This window comes from Candoia aspera, chromosome 8, assembly GCF_035149785.1.
Source record: "Candoia aspera isolate rCanAsp1 chromosome 8, rCanAsp1.hap2, whole genome shotgun sequence".
Lineage (NCBI taxonomy): Eukaryota > Metazoa > Chordata > Lepidosauria > Squamata > Boidae > Candoia > Candoia aspera.
Window position 1 is genome coordinate 75,228,819 of NC_086160.1, and position 24,382 is coordinate 75,253,200.

General features: G+C 48.3%; 1 protein-coding gene across 2 annotated transcripts in view; it reads right to left on the reverse strand.

Moving 5' to 3' along the window:
* Positions 1-23,230, reverse strand: part of ADAM33 (ADAM metallopeptidase domain 33) — an 80,282-nt gene extending 57,052 nt beyond the window's left edge. For both annotated transcript variants that reach the window (XM_063309965.1, XM_063309964.1), the window contains exons 1-2: positions 23,018-23,230; positions 16,117-16,199 (exon numbers count right to left, since the gene is read on the reverse strand). In XM_063309965.1, the coding sequence (XP_063166035.1) occupies positions 16,117-16,199; positions 23,018-23,168 (234 nt within the window). In that variant the 5' untranslated portion in view covers positions 23,169-23,230. The remainder of the gene's footprint in view (positions 1-16,116; positions 16,200-23,017) is intronic.
* Between the last annotated feature and the right edge of the window lie 1,152 nt (positions 23,231-24,382).

The following is a 24,382-nucleotide window of genomic DNA, read 5'->3' on the forward strand; positions in this document are numbered from 1 at the left end:
GAACTCCACATATCTTCAAGTTGCCAAGGTTGACAAACACTGAACTAGTTGGTACTATTTCTCCCACCCTAATTGGTCTCCTTAGTCCTCTCGTCCCAAATTCCCAAGGGAAGCTAGATCCTGTTCCAATCCCCCTTCCCAGGCATCTTCTCCAGCCACCTCCAATCGGAATTTCCAAGACTTCTTGGCTGCAAAATGCTAATCTATGCTCCACCACCACCATTTCCATCCCACCACTGTCTGGCCTCCTTCAACTATCACCCGAGGGATTAACCCAAAGCAAAAACAATAGGGAGCAATTATCATCCACATCTCCCAGCCCCCAACTTCGAAGGCTCGGACGGGAGCCCAGCCACGCAAACATGGAAGGCTTTCTGAACAGCTGAGAGTTTGCCTTGCAAGTGGGTGCAAGATGCAAGACCTCTTCTGCACAAGGGTGGGCTCACACCCCCAAATCCTCCTCTGGTTTACTCAAGGAAGTCCAGCCTCTTCTAGAGGCATTTCTTGGTTCGGAAAGCAGCAGAGCTGAGCCACATTTCAATCTCGGGGGGAAGAAAAAGAGCAGAGGTCACAGATGATTTTATTCCCGGCTGCCCCGTCTTCTCCCAGATTGTGCAAGGAGCTGTTTTGGTGCATGGTTAGCTTTGGGGGAAGAGTGCAAAGCAGAGGAAAAGAGCATTTTCCAGGCCAAAGCGTGGAGAACGGCATTACCAGGGAGTGATGGAATGGGATGGAAGTGCTGCTCGCAAGATCCTTTTCCGGGGATCCTCCACATGCACCAGATCCATTTGTTCTGTGGGTTCTCCCCCCTCTTCCAGCTGCCCTGATCTTCTGCTGGAGTCCCCCTGATTCTTCTCTCCTTAGAGCAGTGTTTCTCACACTTGGCATCTTTAAGACGTGTGGACTTCAATTCCCAGAATTACCCAGCCAGCCATGCTGGCTGGGGAATTCTGGGAATTGAAGTCCACACGTCTTAAAGATGCCAAGTGTGAGAAACACTGCCTTAGAGGCATCAGGAAAGAAAAAGCGGAGGAGAAAGCACAAAGCCACTCTGGAAAAATGAAGGCGAAGGACAGGGTTCAGCCAAAAACAAACAGCAGCCACAGTGGTGCAGTCAAAACTTTGTCTGTTCTTTTTGCGTAGACATAAAAAATAGCGAAGCTTTAACTGCACCATCCTGACTCTTTTAACCACATCCTGCAGACACCCCTGGTGAAAAGGAGAAGCGAAGCACTGGTCTGCAGCACACCAGGTTTCTCCTGTGCAATGCACTTCTTTTACGCACAAAAGAGGAAGGGAGGTGTGTCTCCCGTCTGGAACACAGCCCTTGTTGAAAAGACTCCCGAGTTGCTCATCCTCAGCCGCCCTCGGCATCCTACAGAAGCCACAGCAATGGCTTGCCCATCCTGATGTCCCAGCCCAAATTCCATGATTTCCACAATAATGTCATGTCACATTCGAGGAGATTCATCCCATCTCAGCTGCCCAACATTGGCCCCACAATCCAAGTTACTTCCACACCTGGGTTAACAAAATTGCTGGGTCTGTATAACATGCAAAGCCAAATGAACTACATTATGGGTGAAAGTGATGTCTTGGTTTGCACCACCTTGAAAATACTGGCAGGGTTCCTACAATCTACAGGTAGTCCTCACTTAATAACCATTAATTTAGTGATGGTTCAGACTTATGATGGTGCTGAAAAAACCTACTTAGGACCAGTCCTTCCACTTATGACTGTCGCAGGATCCCTGTGGTCACGTGATCACGATTTGGGTGCTTGGCAACTGGTTTGCATTTATGACCGTTGCAGCATCCCACGGTCATGGATCACCATTTTTTACCTTCCCAGGCAGCTTCTGGCAAGCAAAATGAATGCAGAACCACATGATTCACCTAACACTCATGTGGTTCATTTAACAACCATGGAGTTTGCTTAACGACTGCCACAAAAAGGTCATAAAATCAGGTCAGATTTGTTTAATGACCATTTCACTTAGCAACCAAAATTCCAATCCCAATTGGGGTTGTTAAGCAAGGACTACCTGTACTATTCCAGGCAAAAGTGGGTATGATCAAAAACAAAGATGGCAAGGACCTAACAGAAGAAGAAGAAGAGATCAAGAAAAGGTGGCAAGAATATACAGAAGACCTGTATAGGAAGGATAACAATATCGGGGATAGCTTTGACGGTGTGGTCGGTGAGCTAGAGCCAGACATCCTGAAGAGTGAGGTTGAATGGGCCTTAAGAAGCATTGCTAATAACAAGGCAGCAGGAGACGACGGCATCCCAGCTGAACTGTTCAAAATCTTGCGAGATGATGCTGTCAAGGTAACGCATGCTATATGCCAGCAAATTTGGAAAACACAAGAATGGCCATCAGATTGGAAAAAATCAACTTATATCCCCATACCAAAAAAGGGGAACACTAAAGAATGTTCAAACTATCGAACAGTGGCACTCATTTCACATGCCAGTAAGGTAATGCTCAAGATCCTGCAAGGTAGACTTCAGCAGTTCATGGAGCGAGAATTGCCAGATGTACAAGCTGGGTTTAGAAAAGGCAGAGGAACTAGGGACCAAATTGCCAATATCCGCTGGATAATGGAAAAGGCCAGGGAGTTTCAGAAAAACATCTATTTCTGTTTTATTGACTATTCTAAAGCCTTTGACTGTGTGGACCATAACAAATTGTGGCAAGTTCTTAGTGGTATGGGGATACCAAGTCATCTTGTATGCCTCCTGAAGAATCTGTATAACGACCAAGTAGCAACAGTAAGCACAGACCACAGAACGGACTGGTTTAAGATTGGGAAAGGAGTACGGCAGGGCTGTATACTCTCACCCTACCTATTCAACTTGTATGCAGAACACATCATGCGACAAGCTGGCCTTGAGGAATCCAAGGCTGGAGTTAAAATCGCTGGAAGAAACATTAACAATCTCAGATATGCAGATGATACCACTTTGATGGCTGAAAGCGAAGAGGAACTGAGGAGCCTTATGATGAAGGTGAAAGAAGGAAGTGCAAAAGCTGGCTTGCAGCTAAATCTCAAAAAACCAAGATTATGGCAACCAGCTTGATTGATAACTGGCAAATAGAGGGAGAAAATGTAGAAGCAGTGAAAGACTTTGTATTCCTAGGTGCAAAGAACACTGCAGATGCAGTAAAGAGCAATGACCAATCTCGATAAAATAGTTAAGAGCAGAGACATCACACTGACAACAAAGGTCCGCATAGTTAAAGCAATGGTGTTCCCCGTAGCAACATATGGCTGCGAGAGCTGGACCATAAGGAAGGCTGAGCGAAGGAAGGTCGATGCTTTTGAACTGTGGTGTTGGAGGAAAATTCTGAGAGTGCCTTGGGCTGCAAGAAGATCAGACCAGTCCATCCTCCAGGAAATAAAGCCAGACTGCTCACTTGAGGGAATGATATTAAAGGCAAAACTGAAATACTTTGGCCACATCATGAGAAGACAGGACACCCTGGAGAAGATGCTGATGCTGGGGAGAGTGGAGGGCAAAAGGAAGAGGGGCCGACCAAGGGCAGGGTGGATGGATGATATTCTAGAGGTGACGGACTCGTCCCTGGGGGAGCTGGGGGTGTTGACGACCGACAGGAAGCTCTGGCGTGGGCTGGTCCATGAAGTCATGAAGAGTCGGAAGCGACTAAACGAATAAACAACAACACCTGTACTATACCTCAAAACACCCAATCCCATTTCAGACAACTTAGCTGGAACTGATCGCTTAATTAACCCATCCGGGTTTGCACCATACCCCAGACCAGCAACGAAGAAAAAGGGCTGGGTTTGCGTGTCTTGTGAAGCCACGAAAAAGCTCACAAGGTTCTGCAAACCCAGCTGCTACAGTGACTTCCTTGTTCAGGTTCCCTTGGTTTCCCAAAGAAACTTTCCCAATCCAGCCCAGGGATCAAGGCTTCCTTCTTGCAACAGTGAGCCCTGAACTATAGCAAAGAAAAGTTTCTGCCTGGCAATAAAGAAGAAAAACATTCCGGATAAATGCACGGCAACCACATTACAATCGGGGGGGGGGGGGAAGCAGGGTCTCCTGCTTTCTCGTGCTTTCCCAGAGGCCGCCTTGGCCAGCCCTCCCAACGCTCCAACTCTGAGCAAGGAAGAAGAATGTGGTGTGACACTCCACAGCACCTCCAAGCCTGGTTCACTCCAGCTTTGTGGATAAGACAGGTTGTGCATCTGCTGATACGGCCGATGACCCACTCCGGTGCTTGGACACGGGGGTAGGGGGCATCTCCGATGCTCCCCCTTCCCCAGCCAGAATCTAGGATCCAGAATCCAGAATCCAGAATCCCACCCTCCGCTAACCCTCGGCAATGATCTCAGCCAAACAACCCTTTTGCTGGGCGCCACAGGCGCTGACCCAGCAGGAGATCGGCTCCTTCCCGACAAACAGCCAACGGACCTCTAATGCCTGACTGGTAGAGGGCGTGAAGCAGAAGGAGAAAAGGAGCGGATTTTTTTCCTTTTGGCAAACGTGCTGCGGAAGGCCTTGGAGAGAAACGGTAGCACCGTTGTGCCGGTCAGAGCTTTGTCTTCCAGTAAAGTACCATCCTTTCACCAGCCCCCCTTTCTACCTTCTTACGCGTGGTGAGAAGCTGTGTCCCACCACCCCTCCTGTGTCCCAGCAACATACGTCTGGGATCACAGAATCACGGAGTTGGAAAGTGCTCCAAGGCATCAAGTCTGCAGGATTCACTACACCACCCCCAAGAGATGGCTCTCCAGCCTCCGAAAGTGAGGGGGCAGAAACCGCCGATGGACAGCTCGGTCAGGAAGCTCTTCCTCACGTCTAATCTGTATCGACATCCTTGGAGTTTCATCCCATTTGAAGTTTCATCCCTCTGGAGCAAGTGAGAATCTGAGCCCTCTACAGCTGTGTTTCTCAAGCTTGGCCACTTGGAGATATGTGGACTTCAACTCCCAGAATTCCCTACCCAGCCATTGCTGGCTAGGGAATTCTGGGAGCTGAAGTCTACACGTCTTCAAGTGGCAACGTTTGAAAAATACTGTTCTATAATGTGACTGTCCTTCAGATACAGGGAGTCCTCGCTTAACAACCACAACTGGGACTGGAATTTTGGTTGCTAAGTGAAGTGGTCATTAAGCAAATCCAACCCAATTATACACCTTTTTTGTGGCAGTTGTTAAACAAATCATACAGCTCCTCATTGAGTTTGCTTGCCAGAAGCAGACTGGGAAAGTCAAAAATGGTGATCACATGACCCCAGGATGCTGCAACAGTCATAAGTGCAAGGACCAGTTGCAAGTTGGTTTAGCACCATCATAAGTCTGAACCATCGCTAAATGAATGGTTGTTAAGCAAGAACTACCTGTATTTGAAGGCTGCTATCATGTGCCCTTTCAACCTTCTCTTCTGCAAACTAAATAGACCTAGGTCTTCGCACTGTTGCTTGTAAGACTTGGTTTCCCACCCTTTCACCATCTTGGTAACTCTTCCCTGGACTTGCTCCTCACTGGGGACCCAGATGATCCTAACCAGAACAGAGTGAAAGAACAAAAGCAAAGGACAAGCTAAGCAGCTAGTCCTCAGTAAATAGCTCTGGCTATTCTCCCTTGCTTTCCTTCCTTCTGAAGGAGGCACTTGCCAAACCAACATCCAACACCACGTCCAGAACCATCTGATTCTAAAAGAGCAACTGTCCATAAAAGCTTTTCATGGTTTGAATTTAGTTCCTTGAAGACGAGGAAGGGTAGAACCCATGTTGAGGTTTTCCTACTAACGATTAAGACTGCTATTATATCAAATCATTTTGGCCAGGTGAAGGGGTTGTATTAGATTGTCTCCTCTCACGTGCTTCATGCAAATCACCTGGGGGAGGAAACCTGCCCGGACTTGTTCTTACTTTCTTTTTTTTTTTTTCTGCCGGCAATGTAGGCGAGCAAGGCTTGCCCCAAGGGAGCTAAGTCCTTTAAATATTTTTTGCTTTTGTTTTTGCTTTCTGTAAATAAATTATTTTTATAGAAATGCTTGGTGTGTGACTTTTTTGACCTCTCCTGGGCTAAAGGCTTTCCCAGCATCTGCCAACAGGTTATGTGCCCAGTAAGCCCAGTAAAACCCAGAGAGATCAACTCCACACCTCATGCACAATTTAAAGGCAGGTAGCAAAGACCTGTGAAGATTTTCTTTGGAGCCACCTGGAGATTTTCCAGCAACTGCCAGTCTGCAGGACAAAGAAGCCAGCTGAGGTGACTTGCAAACGAAGGAAGAAGCCATGGCTACCTCCCAGCCCTCAGCAATGCCTCTGGAGCACCTATCAGAGACCAACTATTTGAATTGGGCCCTGAAGATGGAGATGTATCTTCGCAGAGAGAATCTTTGGCTGCCAATTGGTGAGCAAACCCCCCAAAATCCTAGTGCTGAATGGCTGAGACAGGATGAGCGGGCTAGAGCCACCATTATCCTGGGAGTTGAGGACAATCAGCTAGTCCACGTGCGAGGCATGCAGTCTGCAAAGCAACTTTGGGACGCTTTGAGAGACTTGTATGTAAAGGCAACAGCAGGGAGTAAAGTTACTCTGACGAAAAAGCTGTACAAAGCCTACCTTGCAGAAGGAGAAAGCCTTCCTGAGCACCTGCATTATATTCAGCAGCTGTTTGTTGAGTTGCAGGAGAGAGGAATGGAATTTACACCTCTCACAAAATCCTATATCCTCCTGTCCTCACTAAATGCAACGTGGGACACGCTGATTTGTACCCTGGAGGCTATGCCTGAAGCAGACCTCACCCCATCGTATGTTACACAGCGCTTACTCGCTGAATGGGAGAAGAGAGAGGAAAGATCCCCCCCCATCTCTTCTGGAAAGCTGCAATACCAGAAAATGAGGGAAAAGAAGGGAAAGGAACCTGAGGCCACAGCGCTAGCAAGCCAGTGATGCTTCACTTGTGGTTCAGCTGGACATTTGCAAAGAGACTGTGCCATGAGACCCAAGACTAGAAAGACAGAGAAGAAAAACACAAGGGCAACACAGAAGAAGGCTCTTCAGACAACCCAAATTGCACAGGTTGCTGAGAAGGGTAATTCTGATGTATGGGTGTTAGGTTCTGGGGCCAGTTGTCATTTATGTAATTGTAAAAACTCTTTTGTGTCACTGTCTAAAACTGAAAGACAAAGTGTATCTTTGGCTGATGGGTCTGTGACCAAAATTATGGGACAAGGTGACTTGTATTCATCCTGCTTGGGAGAAACTGTAAAAGGTGTGTTGTATGTGCCAAATTTACAATCAAACCTTTTATCTGTGGCACAATTGGCTGCAACAGGGTATGTCATAACATTTAAGAAAAATGGTTGTGAGATACGTAAAAATGGGAAATTGTGTGCTACTGGTATGTTAAAAGACTCCTTGTACATTGTGCAAAATGCAAGGAAGCCAAGCTGCAAGGCTGCAGTTGGCAACACACCATATCATGACCAATGTGTACACCTGATGCACAGGAGATTTGGTCATGCTAATTTCAAGTATATAGCACAAATGCCACAGCTGTGTGCTGACCTAAAGATAAAACCCTGTGATAAATACTTAGACTGTGTAGTTTGCAAAGAATGCAACACACTAAAAGCTCCTGTGAGTAAGCACAGTGACAGAGTTACAACTAGACCTTTGGAAATTGTACACTCTGACATTATTGGTCCTTTTGCTCCAAGTCTTGGACAAGCAAGGTATGCAATGACCATCATTGATGATTTCTCAAGATACACATTTATCTACATCTTAAAACATAAAGATGAGGCATTTGAGAAATTTAAAAGTTTTGTGACATGGGCAAATGGACAATTCCCTAGGCCTGTATCTGCACTCCAATGTGATAGAGGAGGAGAGTACCTTTCTCACAAATTCAGAAGGTTCCTAGTGGAAAAGGGGATAGAACAAATTCTTTCTAACCCTTACACCCCTCAGCAAAATGGTGTTGCTGAAAGAAAGGGCAGAACCTTGCAAAATGCGATGGAATGCATGTTAAAAGATTCACGATTATGTTTTAAGTACCGGGGAGAGGCAATATCTACTGCCACTTATGTACCGAACAGGTTGTATAACTCTGTGATTCAGGACACTCCATTCCATTTGTTTTATGGTGTGAAACCAAAGGTAAGCCATCTTAGAGTGTTTGGTAGCACTGCATGGGTTCACATTCCAAAACAGCAGAGAAGGAAAGGAGGCCCGACAACAAAGAAAGCCATCTTTGTTGGCTATGAACAAAGCCAGAGGAGCTACAGGTTCATAACGGGAGAGAAATTAATAATTAGCAAAAGCGCTTCTTTTGCTGAACAAAACTGGGGGAGATTAAATTCTAGCTCTCCAGTTGAACTGACCACCACAAGAGAACAGCAAGGACTTGCTGATGGTGATCTTTTGCCTGATGAGGACATTAAACCAGAAAAGCAAACTGAAGGTCTGTCTGATGAGATAGATGCTTCTCAGGAAAGTGATAGGAGTCAAAATTTAAGCCCTGTATTACCTCGCAGATCTCAGAGGAGTAATAAAGGCGTTCCTCCATCACGTTTTCAGGCTGAAACAGTAAAGGCTTTTCACATATTCACAGAACCTGAGTCTTTAGAACAAGTGAATGCTTTACCACCAGAGATTGCACAAAATTGGCATTCTGCCATGCAACAGGAATTAGCATCCTTGAAAGAAAATAAAACATGGAAACTGGTAAATCTACCTCCCAATGAACGCTGTCTGGGTTGTAGGTGGGTTTTCAAATTGAAAAGGGATGCTGATGGCAAAATCCAAAAATATAAAGCAAGGTTGGTTGCAAAAGGGTTCACTCAAAGGAAAGATTTAGACTTTGACAAGACTTTTGCACCAGTTACTAAAGGTGAATCAATTAGATTACTGTTAAAAGTTGCTGCACTCAAGGGAATGTCAGTTAACCACTATGACATTCAAACTGCATTTCTCTATGGTGATTTAGATCACAGATTATACATGCAGCAACCCCCTGGCTATGAAAAAGGGGAGACTCTAGTCTGTGAACTGCAGAAGTCAATCTATGGGTTAAAACAAGCTGCTAGATCCTGGAACCAAAAAGTAGATGAAAAACTGCAGAATTTTGGTTTTGAAAAAGGAAAAGCAGATCCCTGTGTATATATGAAGAAGGACAAACAAGGCTGTATGTATCTGCATTTATGTTGATGATTTGCTGCTGTTCACATCAACAGAAAAACAAAGGCTTGATTTTGAAGCCTGCATGAAAAGCCATTTCATATTAAAAAGCCTTGGAGTTGTGACCAATTACCTAGGTTTGGAAGTACACAGAGACAAGGATGGTAGCTTTCTGTTAAACCAACGTGGTAAAATTCAAAAGCTCCTAGAAGATTTTAATATGCAAGACTGTAAACCAGTCTCTACTCCGATGATAACAGATTTTCAGAAAGATATAGGAGAAACTCAATTAACTGAGGCAGAGAACTATAGATCTGCAATTGGAAGTTTACTGTACATTGCAAATCATTCTCGCCCAGATATCTCAAATTCTGTGGCCATTTTAAGTAGACAGGTAGAGAAGCCTACATCTACTGGAAAAGCAGCATTGAAGAGGTTAATGAGGTATTTGCAAGGAACAAAGAATTATTGCCTGAAGCTAAATGCCTCTGGAACTGAGAAATGGCAGGCTTTTGCCAATTCTGACTGGGGAGCAGATGTCAGTGACAGAAAATCCACTTCTGGGATTTTAATTCAATTTGCTGGATCTAGCTTAGGCTGGCATTCTAGAAAACAAACACTTGTTGCTCTTTCCACTGCAGAAGCAGAGTTTTATTCTCTAACACAAACCTGTAATGAGGTTACATGGTTTAAACATTTGTTAAAAGACATAGGCATGGAAGTGAACCAGCCTATAACTGTTTATGAGGATAATCAAGCTTGCATTGCTATGGCAAAATCTGAAGCCTGCAGAAGTAGAACAAAACATATCGATATTAGATATCAATATATCAAAGATATAAGCAAAGGAGAAATAATGTTAAAATATTGTGAATCAAAAGACATGATTGCTGATATTTTAACCAAACCCCTTCCTGTACCAAGAGACACAGAGTTGTCAGAGAAGATTGGTTTGCATCTTAATCTGTAGTATAAAAAGGGGAGTGTTGAGGTTTTCCTACTAACGATTAAGACTGCTATTGTATCAAATCATTTTGGCCAGGTGAAGGGGTTGTATTAGATTGTCTCCTCTCACGTGCTTCATGCAAATCACCTGGGGGAGGAAACCTGCCCAGACTTGTTCTTACTTCCTTTTTTTTTTTTTTTCTGCTGGCAATGTAGGCGAGCAAGGCTTGCTCCAAGGGAGCTAAGTCCTTTAAATATGTTTTGCTTTTGTTTTTGCTTTCTGTAAATAAATTATTTTTATAGAAATGCTTGGTGTGTGACTTTTTTGACCTCTCCTGGGCTAAAGGCTTTCCCAGCATCTGCCAACAGCCCAAACCTCCATTCCTTTCTGCCCCCCTGTCTGCTAAGTAGAGGAATTGCACCCTGAAGTGCAGAATAATTCTAAAGAATCATCAAATTGTAACGTGTCTCTCTGATTCTGCCCCAAAGTGCGTTGGTTTGCCCTTCTCTGCCAGTCCGACAAGCCACCAGCCTTCCAACTGTTTGTGAGATGGACAGGACTGACCCCAAACCACAACTGCTTGATAGAGGATGCCAGGGCCCGCACAGATCTGTCAGTTGTAAATAAACAAGAGAAAGCAACTTGCCTAATTCAAGGCCAAGACACCTTTCATGCCTTCAGAGTCTATTACTGAGCTTTGCGCATGAATCCCCTTTGGATCTGCACTAGATCTGCTTTGGGACAAACAGAAATCTTCAATCTGAATTGAGCAGAGGGGGAAAAACCCGCCCCTTTCCAGCCAACCTCGTAGGAAGAGATCCGTGTTAGTTTATGGGAGCCCAAAATCAGAAGAGTCTCTGAGCATCTTTGCAATGAACGCGTTCTATGAAAGCGGAAGCTTTTGTCAGCTGCAGTTCAGAAATGAGAAGGATTCCAGCAGCACCTTGGGCGCCTAACAAATCGTATTAAAAGCTGCAGCTCGCCTATCAGATGTGCGGAGCGGCTAAGCCCACGTAGGACTTCTCTGCCTGTTGATGAAGTCAGCTGCAGCTCGCAAAAACGGCTGCCTTTTAGCAAACTGGAAAAAGGTGCTCCCAAATGCCGACAGATTTCTTCCTGCCTTGAGCAAGAACCGACTCTGCAGAATGCCGGCTGGCTGGCATATTGCTACCTGAAGCAGGAGTCCAAGGTTTGAAAAGAAAACAACAACAGCAACAACAAAAGGTGCAGCTCCATTTTTAAAGAGGAGGCGGATGTCAAACTGCAGCTGGAAACTTGCACCCGCCAGCCTCATCGCAGCCCTATTTTAAGGGGGGGGTAGAATTGTTTATTTTGTTTTGATTTGTCTTGGTTTGATTTTGCCTTTCTTGGTTTACTTTTGATGTCCCCCCGGCTGCCGTAAAATCTGCAACCACAAAGAATCCCTTTCTGATTCCAAGAAACGACTTCGGGCCATCCAAAGTGTGGGGCAGCGCTCAGCCATTCCTTCCATGCTGCCTTAAAAGGGGGAAAGGGTCATTTTCTCTCAACCCCAGAATCTTTTGCTTCTACAAACAAGATGTCTCTAGATGGGATAGCTCTAAAAATAATCTGGGCCTGCCCCTCCCCACCCACCCACTCAACTTCCATAATCCACCCTATAGACCAGTGTTTTTCAAACTTGGCAACTTGAAGATGTGTGGCCTTCAACTCCCAGAATTCCTTAGCCAGCATGCTGGCTGGGGAATTCTGGGAGTTGAAGTCCACATGTACTGGCTAGGGAATTCTGGGAGTTGAAGTCCACATGTACTGGCTGGGGAATTCTGGGAGTTGAAGTCCACATGTACTGGCTAGGGAATTCTGGGAGTTGAAGTCCACATGTACTGGCAGGGGAATTCTGGGAGTCGAAGTCCACATGTACTGGCTAGGGAATTCTGGGAGTTGAAGTCCACATGTACTGGCTGGGGAATTCTGGGAGTTGAAGTCCACATGTACTGGCTAGGGAATTCTGGGAGTTGAAGTCCACATGTACTGGCAGGGGAATTCTGGGAGTTGAAGTCCACATGTACTGGCTAGGGAATTCTGGGAGTTGAAGTCCACATGTACTGGCAGGGGAATTCTGGGAGTTGAAGTCCACATATCTTAAAGTTGCCAAGTTTGAAGAACAGTCCTCTAGACCGTCACTGCCCCAAAATTAGAAGCAATGGCTGAATCTGCATCACATGCCTGTTTGTTTTGATTCAACCCAACGCACACATGCTATTGTGCAATCTGCAGTGCTGCAGCGCACGGGTTTTATTGATACGCCCGCCTTTCTGTTTCCATAACACTCAAGCTGGCGATGTGGCTGGCTCCGGAAAGTCTTAAAAACATGGCTGTTCTCCCAGGGGTGGTGATCAGATGGGTAATGGGGCCCATAAAAGGGGGGAAATTGTTGTAAGGGTTGTTACCCATGACTGCCACTGTGTGTATATATTTGTTGTGAGGCAGGGGGTATGGTCAAAAAGGTCAAGATGGCGGCTGCGACTGCCTTCAAAGCACATGCAGAAGAGGCAGAGCGGCGGGGGAGCAAAAGAGGAGAAGGGAGGGGAAATTGATGTTGGGGGGGTGACTAACCCACCACACCGTCTCTTCCCATGTAGCCAGGGCAGGTTCTTGCTGTGGGGACATGCTCAGCTGCAGATGATCTCTTGCGGGAAGCAGCTGGCCAGCATTTTGCATCCTTGTGACTCACTGCCAGCTAATGCCCCTGGCCAGAGAAATGAGTTTGGCAAATGTACTACTCAGGGCAGGCCTGGTTCCAGGAAGAAAGGAGGAAGAGAGATGTGGTCCAGAGCCACACACTCAACACCACTGCGCAGACTGCAGGAAGCTGTTTTCCAACATCTGGCAGAGAAGCCAAGGGCCACCGGTGGCTGGCTTCCCTCCTCTTCATCCCAGGCTGGTCAGAGCACTTACTGGCTCTCTAGAGCAGTGTTCCTCAACCTTCTTAAAGTTGCCAAACACTGCTTTAGAGGATGGGTGCCAGCATCCTAGGGGGCTAAGTATCAACAACAGCCTTTGCCAACTTGGTGTCCTCCAGATATACATTGGACTACAACTCTAAGGTTGTGCAACTTTCCCAGGTGAGCGTTGCCCCACTCTACCTGGCCACACCGCCTATCCAGCAGCTGCTGTCCCACTGAGTCTGCAAAGTGAGGGGCAGAAGAAGGGAACATCCTTCCCCATGCTCCTGTTCTGGGGCCACTGGCAGGGGATGAAGAGCAAATGACCCATCTCCCCTCCGGCCATTTTGCAAACAGAGGGGTGGATGGTGCCAGCCGGTGTCAACATGAAGCCCATCTTGTCTGTTTTCAAAAGAACTAAGCAGGATTGGGTTGGTTACAGCTGGTGCCAGCCCTTCGAGGTAGTCCAGACAAGAAGCACTAGCTGTATCTTCACTGTGAAGTTACACTAGCAGAATCTTGCAAGTCTGAAAGTATTTCTCCCCTCCTCTCCTTTTACTTTCCAAAAAACGAGGAATGGTCTTTTCTGAGATGCTTCCTGTGCCCCTCTTCCCTCTGAGGGCTGAGATATCTTTACATGATGGCTGTCCAGGCTGCGGCTCTTCTTCCTGCCTCCCAAGGTCATTCCCACAGACGGTGACAGCTAGGACAGGAGACCACCAGGAAATGCCAGGACCAAACAACATCCCCAAAGTGGTAAACCACTTCCATATTGTTGCCAGAAAAGCAACAGGAATATATTCACAGAGTCACCAGGAGTCCAGCTTGACTCGAGGGAGACTTTAACTTTATAATGCCTATATGCCCTGGGCAGGATCTGTGCATGCAAAGAGGCAGTGACCAAGACCCGGTCACTGGCACAGGCAGGCCTTTGCAAAGGTCAAACCGAGGCATATCTGGGAAGGTTCTCGCCCTGTCTGAGGCTTTGGGCGGCCGCCACCAAGCAGCGTTGGCAGCCCCATCCTGCTGGAAAGGATCCAGAGGGCCAGCCGGCCTCCCTCGCCCTTCTCCCAGGAGACAAGGCTCCGGGTGGAAAAGGAGAGGTGGATAGGCAAGCAGGCAGGCCAAGCGGCTCCTCAACACCTCCGCCAAACCCCACCCCCAAGGAAGAATGCCAGGCATCGGGTGGAAGTGCCAAGCACAAAATAAACCCAGGGCTGCCTCACGTTCCCTGCTGCCGCTCTCGGCACCCTAAATATAGGAGGCGAAACAACAGCCAGCCTGCTGAACTTGGGCACCATCCCTCGGTTCTTAGGAGAATTTAGAGCAAATTCACTACTAAAAAAAAACCTGCACCAAAACCACACACGGAGTGGGAGAGCCGATTTAATTTGGGAAACTGAAATCAGTCCCCCGAGTCAGAAACAGGACCACGGATTGTTTCATCCAGGATGTCCAATCATTTAAGAAGGGGAAAGAGGATAATTCTCAGAGAAGGGGGCTGACCATGGTTTCTTCAGCTCCCCATTTCAGCCCCCCCACCCCATCCTTTATGCACTGTTTCTCTCCAGTGCTGGGAAATCACACGGCATCACCACTGTTTACAACTGGAAAGGACTTCCAGTGCGGCAGCCATATGTGACTCACTCCAGATTAAATGGTAAAATAGCGGCTTTCTAAATTCTCCATATTTTTCCTCGGGGGAGTGTGCGGGGAGGTATCAAAAAGTCACGATGGCAGCGATGGCCCTGCCATCACAGTCCTGCCCCTTTTTCTGGCAACGCCTTGTTCTTCTAGGACTTAGCTTCTGCTTCTTAATTGCTTCTTGCGCCTCGTCCTTCCACTTTTTTTATTCTGCCCTTCGATGCTTTCTCTCCTTTCCTTAATTTACAGCTTTACAAAAAATTATCCACGCTGGATTAAACATAACCCAAAGCAGGTTCAGCCAGGTGGTTGGGACTCTTCTTCAGCTACGTCTGATCTGGCTTGCAAAGCCTTCCTTTTTCCTGGGGGGGGGACACCCCAAACACTGGAGGTTCGTCTGCTTTCTTCCAGCCCTCCACCGACAGCTCCTATTTTCCCTTGGCCTTGGCTGCAAGGAGTGTGCAAGCCCACTGCACACATTGTACAGGCTGCCAACAACCAGCAGACAGAGAAACTGTAGGAAGGGAATCTGTGGCCACCGAACATCAGGAGGAATCGAGAGCACCTTTCCTGACAAGCATGTTTTATTCAAAGGCAGAAGCTTTTGTGAGGTGCAGCTTTTAATACAATCTGTTTGTCGGGAAAGGTGCTACCAGACTTCTGATTTCGGGCCAGAGAAAGCATCCAAACAGGGGTGGTAGGGAAGGGCTTTCAACACCACACACATTTCACTTTCCTGCAGCTGGAAAACAGCTGTTTCCAGAGGTGTCTCAGATGACTTAAGCAACAGTCTAGACCAATGTTTCTCAACCCTGGCAACAGCACAGCTGGCTGGGGAATTCTGGGAGTTGAAGTCCACACATTTGCCAAGGTTGAGAAACACTGGTCTAGATGAACAAAGGGACCTCTATCAACAGAAGACACCTCAGCCACCAGCATCGAACAGCTGAAATCACAGCCCCCACTTGAACACCGATCCCTTCTCTGCTTAGGTCAAAACCACACTGAAAATCAAACAGCTTCCATATCCACATTTCCTTTCTTCTCCCTTTTTGGGAGGATTTGAATCATCCCCGTCCCATGAACACTCCTAATCTTCTTGGTCTCTTCTCATCTGGATCTGGAGAACTTGAGACCTTCCCTAAAGCACGTCTTAACAGCTTCTCTTTGGTCACCACACCTGGACAATTTTGCCTGGGTCTGGAAACTAAGCAGGATTGGACCTTCTTGGATGGGAGGAAAACCAGGGTTGGAAGCGCAAAAGAAGGAACATTTCCCTTGACCATGAAGTCACCAGGCACCCAGTTTGATTCCAAGGGGACACAATTTTTAGCTTTTAAACTTGCATCTTGATGGGAGTGGGGAGAAGAGCTGGAAAATGATCAAAAATTAAATCAAAACCCGAAGAGCATGAATGCTCCAAGCCAACCATTACCTCTTCTGCCACGCCAACTGCTCGCCTGCTCCGTCCTCCCAAAATCCAGCGGGGAGTGACATACTCTCCTTGGGGTGGCAGCTCTGAAAATTGGAAAAAAAAAAAAGACAGAACTGAGAAACAGAAAATCAACATGCAAATCACAAAAGTGAGTTTGAAGAGAGCCAAGCCGAAAGGAAAATTTCAGCTTATTTTTTTTTAAACTTCCCTGCCAAAAGCCTGGTTCTTTCATCCCACCTGCAATGCTAAACATCTCCAGGCAGGCATCAATTACAGAGCAAGGAAATGAAGAGAAAGTGCCCTGCTGGGGTGAGATTTTAGCAAAGAGAAGAAGCAAAGCCTCTTGAACTGTGGCCCAGAAGCAAATGCAGGATGCCCACGGAGTGCCTCAATTGCTAACTTGAACAAAAATGAGAAAAAATGGGTTTATTTAAGAGGAGATAGGAAACGTCTTATTGACATTCTGAGCCATTCCAGCTAGAAGACAGACTTCTATTTCCACATGGTGCTGAAAAGAATCAGGATTCTCTCAATCTTCCTTTAGTAATCTGTAACCACCTTCTCTAATCTGCTGGAAGGGACAGATGACGATCTCCAAATTGGGTTGGCCTAACATGCTGGATTTGGAGGTTGTTGGGTCAGGCACAGGGGACCCAGGATCTAGTCCTCCTCAATAATGGAAGCTCTGGGCCAATCATACTCACTCAGCCCAGCCTACCCCACAGAGCTGTTGTGGGAGAAAACAGGAGGGGGGCATTATGCACACCACCCTGAATTCCTGAATGAAAAATGGAATATACCTCTAATACGTGTTTTGAAATGCAACTGAGAAGTTTTGCAATTCAGCATCTTGAGTCAACCAGGCCATCACATAGGCCATAAAACGATGCATTGGTGAACCCCGCAATTTGTAGTATCTTGAAGGTGCATCACTGCACACTGCATATGTCAAAATTGGTGGGCTACAGGCCATAATATGCTGGTTTGCAAAGTAGTCTCTAGATCAGAGACCCTAGCTTGCACAGAGGAGCGCGAGATATTAATTGCTTGTGGTATTTCGGCCAAATGATGCTAACACTCACTGGTATTGCCCTCACTGGTAGCTGGGATGTTGCACATGGCTTGGGTGTGACTAAGGCTGGTAACCCAGTTTAGAGATTCTTCAGCTAACTAAAAAGGGGAAAATCTCAACTGACTAAGGTCAAGATGGGGCGCAGAGGTGATGACCACAGCACATGGAAGGCTGCAACTTGGAAAGTAAAAGAAGGAATCAGAAACAGATTTAGCAAGTGAAATAAAAAGAAAAATAGATACATTGTGCAACTGGGAAGGATGAGGAAAAGGGAAGAATGTCATCCATTTGAATGAAGGTAGCCTGGTGTTCTGGAGTTGAGTTGATGAATCCATGCAGGGAAGTGAAGGCATAGGTTTAATTATGAATGGAACTGATAAACTAGACGCCAGAAGGTGTGGACTGACATCCTCAAGATTGATCTGAGAGTTAACAGAAGTAGGAACCTGGCTGGGGAATTCTGGGAGTTGAAGTCCACACATCTTCCGTTGCCAAGGTTGAAAAACACTGCTCTAACACAAATCCATATTCTGTGTCCTGGTGTCTGGTCTTGTAGAGAACAGATCCCAACCTTCTTCTGTGTGACATCCTATCAGGCGTCTGAAGAGGGCTATCATGTCCCTCTTGGCCTTCTCTTCTCCAGGCTAAACATCTGCAGCTCCCTCAGCCTCTTTCCAAAAGACTTTTTGGCCCTTTGATCATCCTTGTAGTCCTTCTCTGAAACGGCTCCAGTTTTTTTCAATCTTCCTGGGGTGCCCAGACTTGGACGCAGGACTCAAAGTGGGTCTGACCAAGACCGAATAAGGTGGAACTGAGACGCCTCATGATTTAGGAGACTGTGATAGGAAAACAAGACGGCTAGGAATTCCAGAGGTTGGAGCCTGGTTTCTCTGGAGACCAGCAAGCAAGGAGAGGTTGGTCTGCACACAAATGTGTGGCTGCAGTTTGTACCACAGGCACATATTTGGGTGTTGGTTGTTTGTCTCTTGGATGCCAAGTAAGGTGAGCTGGACGGTTTCTGCAAGTTCTGTGCTAAGCAACCCACTCAGCCAAATCAGAGTGGAAGTGGTGCATAAAGGAGCATTTTTCTGCTGAAGTAGGGCTACCGAGTATTGCTTAAGCCCAGGGGTGTCCACTTCTGGGCACCCCTATTCAAACAGGACAATGACACATTGGAGCAAGTCCAGAGTGGGGCTACCAAGATGGTGAGCAGTTCAGAAACTAAAGCCTATGATGAATGGCTTAACTATCTGGGTATGTTTAGCCTACAGATGACTAAGCTTAGTGAACAAAAACTAAGGGGAGGTATGATAGCAGCCTTCCGGTATCCTAAGGGTTGTCACAGAGATGAGGGAGTGGACCTACTTTCTATGGCCCCAGAGGGTAGGACCAGAACCAAGGGGTTAAAACTAAAAAAAAGGTAGTTCAGGTTAGGCTTCAGGAGAAACCTCCTGACTATACAAGCTGTCACTCAGTGGAACAGACCTCCACATGACATGGTGGGTTTCCCTTTGCAGAAGGCCTTCAGACAGCGGCTGGATGGCCTTCTCATGGACCTACACCGCATAGGAGTTGACCTCTACAGTCTCTTCCAGTTCTGTGGTTCTAAGTGAAGGAAGAACCTCGCCCTTCGGTCCCCCAATCTACCCTGTCCTTCTCAAAGATCCATCTAGGCCATATCTGGGAAGATGGTCCCACCAATGCCTGCTTTAGCCTGAAGCCCCCAGAGTCAACAGTGGGAAGTCAATTGTTTGGACTTGCCTCTGTGATTCCCCCATAATCTTATCAAAGCAAAGATGAGAAGGTCCCAAAGATGCAACAAGGTGATAACTAGAAAAATAAGAAGTTGGGGAGGAAAAGAAGCAGGGCGGGGGCAACCCCGAAGCTCTAGTTCTGCATAAAACCAAGTACGTCCTAAATCAGTGTTTCTCAACCGTGACCACGTTAAGATGTGTGGACTTCAACTCCCAGAATTCCCCAGCCAGCAAAGCTGGCTGGGGAATTCTGGGAGTTGAAGTCCACACATCTTAACATGGTCAAAGTTGAGAAACACTGTCCTAGATGGACACCCCGCTGACATCCACATTTAACCAATGAAGCACCTAGGTACCCCTTGTCCAAAACAACATGAGCAAGCAGGCAAGAAATTTTACTAATTTCACTTCTATAGCTTAAGGGGACTGGAAACAAAGCACAACTCACTTCATTACAAGCTATTTATATTTATTTTCCACCTACTCTCCTTAACAAGTCTCTAAGCAGCTCAAAGAGGCCATTAAAGATGAGCAAGTCCCGAAAGATGACCAACTACATGAGCACAGATCTGGTCAGCAAGGCTGTTTCTGGACACTGGACAGGCTTCCTTTGAGACTCATTCTCCTTGGCAGGGCCCCATTAAGATGGATGAGAATGTGCAAGCCTTTGAGCAGCAGTTAATTTAAAAAATGAGGAGGGGAGGAGATGTGCCCAGGGATGACCACACAATGGCCTCATTCCCACGGCATGCTCAGCGACAAACCAAGCTGATTGTGTTGTGGGAATGCCTTTGCTCGGCCTTTATGGAACCTGGTTCATCATGTCGTGGGAACCCATCATGTCTGACTGGCAATGGGTTTCTGAGGTGTCCCAGGTGGTCTTGACAGGTCAAGCAGCTGGTGTTCTTCAGAGGCTGCAGAGTGAGAAACAGACGAGGGGAACGCCCTTCCCCATCTTCCTGTTTGGTAGGGTTGAAATGCCATACATCAATTGCCCTTCCTGCTGTTTTGTGAAAAGGACAACATAGGTGTGGGTGGTTGCAGCTGGTGGTAATCTCAGATCTCAAAACGAAACCAGGTTGGGTAGATTACAGCTAGGAGAGAAAACCACCAGAAAATCCAATGGTGGAGGCCAGGTTGGGAGGTCAACCGCCTCCCAGAAGACGGGCAAACCACCACCATCTTCTGAGAAGGTCCTTCTTCTCAAGTTGCTTGAGAATTGGTGTTTTGGGGCTCACTGTATTGTGGGACTAGCAATGGGAAAGAGTGCTGATGGGGGCTGCTTTCTGTTGAACATCTTCATACCTCTGATGCCTCCCTGGTTCCTCCCACTTCCCCTTTCCAGGAAGGCTCATGGGAAGCATATTCCTCCTGGCCTTTCTCTCTGGGGTTCAGTGGAAGGGTGAGAAGCCAGGGAGGCTGCAGAGAGAGGACTGGCCAAGGAACAGCTGGACATTCAAGCGTGCCCTCTGCCCACCCCGTCAGCAAAGCGGTGCAGGAACAGCCCACGCCGGCCTCAGAAATGTCTCCAAAGTTCTTGATGCTCTTTCAACAGGCAATGAGAAGCAGCAAGGAAAAAATAGAAGTGAAACGTATGGCGTTCTTTCTCCCCGCAATGGGAGGCTGTTGCCCATTCTGCTCCAAAGACATGACGTTTTGTCCTCAACTCACTCACACTCGGCCATTCCTGGGTACCCTCAGCCTGCTGCTCTCCTGGTGTGTCTGGGAGGTGAGGTCCCAGAATTCCTAGCCAGAACACAGTAGGGAATTCTGGAATTTCTCCTCCCAAATACATTTGGAAGGGGGCAGTTTGGGAAAACCTGCATCAAACAACTGTAAGTGCTTTTGCTTATGTCCATTTTCCTTCTTCCCTTTCTCTCCTTTTTTCTCTTCCTTCCTTCCTTCCTTCCTTCCTTCCTTTCATCTTCCTTCCCCTCCCTCCCTTCTTTCATTTTTTTCAGTATGTGTTTTATTCTGCCACTCCCTGGGGGCAGGAGATACTCCAGTGGTGTCATCTTTACAAATACCCACTGCCTTTCCCAATCGTTCAAAAGTGCTCAGATTTCCTGGAACCAGGCAGCTAGCTGGGAAGAGCACTCAGCTCCTTTGCTTTTTGTCCTTACCACACTTTCTCTATTACTGACACACAAGTGCACAAGATGGACCAAACCAAGAAGATAAGTCTTGCTGACTTGCTCAATTCATGCACCTCTGTGCAAAGTTTTCATGGGGAAAAAAAACACCACCCTCTAACGGGATGCTTAAAAAAATGAAAAACACCATTTATTGTCACGCTCTCCAGTATCGAGTTTCTCATTTTGCACAAAATGATTAAATCTCCAGGAGGGAGAGACCGTGTTCACCAGTCAGCAACTTCTCTGGGTAGGCTACAGCTGCACTCTGCCCATGCTCTGAAACATTCCTGAAAACTTCAAGCCTCCGAAGCAAAAACAAGGCACATAGGGTCTGTAGTACAGCTGGAGCCAAGCGTGGTCAGCTCGATTAAACCTTGGGCGGGTGGGGGGACAACAGGATGTGTCTGAGAGCTGAAACCGTCAAGAGGGGCGGTATTAATATGTCTGCAGCTGGGAAGGGTCGGGATCGGTTTTACGGCTGGGCGTGAAACCAGCAAAAGTTGGTCTACAGACCCGTTAGCTGCTTTCAGAAGAAAACATGCGGAAGGAGCAGGGAGCGGATTGCACTGCCCTGCATCACAGGGTCAGGGAGAGGCTGAGTTGACCCTGTTTCAGCGTCCAAACTAGACCATATAGAGGCATGATGGAGCCTCGCCAGACCCCGCAGCCGCAAGGGATGTGGAGAGAGAAGGAAGGAATGCCTCTTGGAGAATAACAGCAGCAGCAAAAGCAACGCTTCTAACGCTGGTGATAGAGTAACAGCCAGCTCCAAGCTCTTTGGGAGCGAATCTTCTCCTGAAATAGGCACCCTTGGTCTCCAGGCATCCACGGCCTTTATCCTTACGGCCGGGACGCTGGGGCAAAACACATCCCAATTCCCACAGAGGAAACCCGCAACCTCGGGGGCTGCTGGAACATGCAAGGCCTAGATCAGCCCTCCCAAAAACGGGATGGGACCCTTCTCAGTTTGAACCGCCAGGCTCGCTTTCTTGATAAATCTCATCGCATTTCAATGAAATGCAAGCGTCTTTCGCTTGGTCTCAGCCCTCCCCGCTGCCCATCGGGGTGGGGGGGTGGCAGATTTGGCCTGGGATCTAAAGTGTGACAGCTTTGGTCGGGGAATCCCCAAATTCAGGCCTGTTGGCCTCTCCAACTCTGTGCTACTATGGAGATGCCTTAAAACAGCGTTTCTCAACGTTGGCAAGTTTAAGGCATGCGGACTTCAACTCCCAGAATTCCCCAGCCAGCAGAGCTGGCTGGGGAATTCTGGGAGTTGAAGTCCGCATGCCTTAAACTTGCCAACGTTGAGAAACGCTGTCCTAAAATAATTCGCAGGGGGAAAGGGGAAGGACGGTCCCTCTTCCAGCTTTTCGAGATGTTCCTGAAAGTTTCATTTCAATTTTAGAAAGTCCCGTCTGGCCTCAGCAGGGAATGGGGCCGGAAGAGGACCTCAGTCACACCAGGCTGGACTGCGGGCCTGCTCAGCTCCCCAGCAGGAGAGCTGACTTGGCCAGACTCCCCACACCACCCCAAAAAATAGCTTTATGCTGCTGAGCGTCAGTGCCCCGCAAGCTCTCTTGGGGAGAGGGGGCGATGCAAAGCTAGGAAAGCACTCCCTGGGTTAGTGCCCTCTGTTGGCTCGCCGGCGGGCACGGCAGCGGCCGTGGGGGATGTGCATGATGGGCTTCGGAGTCCAGCGCGTCCAGGAAGCTCCAGGTGGAAGAAGGCAGGCCTCCTTTCTCTCCCGATCGGACGCAGCCCGGAGTTCTTCCTTCTTTCCGCTGCCCGGACCCCAAAACACGCAGATCCCCGCTTCTCCCCCCGGCCCAGATCCTCCGACGGGAGTGGGGCGGCCCCCCGGAGCCCTCCCTACCAAACCCCCCCCAAGGCAAGCCGCCCAGGGAAGCCCCTCGGGGGCGCCCCGAGGCCACCCTCCTTACCTGGCGGTCGGGCAGCCTCCGCGGGGCTGGAGCGCAGCAGCCCCAGCAGCATGTGCAGCGCCGCCGCCCGGGCGAGGAGCAGGCGGCGTCCGGCGGGCCGATCCCGGAGCGCCCGGCCAGCGCGGCTCCGGAGCGGGGCTGCCCCCTCCATGCTGCCCGGCTCCCCGGCGGAGTCTCTGCTGCCCTGCCCTGCCGCCCCGCCGCCTGGCTCGATCGCGGCTGCCCCGCTGTAACGAGAACCACATGGCTCCGGCAGCCCCTCGCCCCGCCCCGCCCCGCCCCGCCGGCCCCGCCCCGCGCCCACCCACTCACCGACCGGCGAGCCCGCGAGCTGCGCGCCGAGGGGCCGCCGGTGAGGAGGAGCCTCTCGCCCGGACTGGCTGCTGGCGGCGGGCGCTCGCTCCGCGGCGTTGGCCCGACCCGCTCAGGCAGCTCGGCGCCCGGGCTGAAGCCGCGACCGGCCTCGCGGTGCGGTGCTTCTCCCCTCCGGGAGCCGCGCGACGCCCAGCGGGGAACCAGCCCAGCCCCTGCCCCGGGGATGGCCGGCTCTGAAGTCGTTCCGACGGATGGATGGGTTAAGTCGATTTGTATGGCCGCCCATTTCGCAGATGCGACTCTGGGCGGCTCATGACACTCTCTTTTATCCGTTCAGTGTCCAATTCTCGGAGACTGCCTGGACAAGTCCCTGCAGTTTCCTTGGCAGGGTTTTTCAGAAGTGGTTTGCCATTGCCTCCTTCCAGGGGCTGAGAGAGAGTGGCTGGCCCAAGGTCCCCCAGCTGGCTTGGTGCCTCAGGTGGGACTAGAACTCAGGGTCTCCTGATTCCTAGCCTGGTCCCTAAACGACAACACGAAACTGGCTCTCACAACACATTAAGAGCAACGAAAAAGAATCTCCACAAAACAAGCCAGTGTGTTCATTTAGCCACAAATGTCTGGGTTCACACAGCATAGCCAGCCAGACAGTAGGCCTGGTTTCTGAGCCGGAAGGGTTGTTTCACCACGAATCACTCTGGCTTGATTCTATAACACCCCTCATGCTAAACTATGGTCTGTGAAATAATGTGGCTGAATTCACATACGCTCCTTTCCATGGTCTTGTACAGCAGCAGCATGGCTGCACCAGAAAGAAGTCATTTTGCCTGAAAGAAAAATCGTAAAATCTGAATCTGAACAGAATGCTTTTCTCTCCTACTAGAAGTAACTTCCTGAATGTCTGTAAATATTATACATGTGTATCTGCAAAGAGAAGAATTGGATGTGGCTTGCAAGATAGTCTCTAGATTAGAGATCCTGGCTTGCTCAAAGTAGCAAAAGCAGGCAGGAGATAGCATTGAACTTTGGCTGGGCTCATCCCATCCTGGCTAA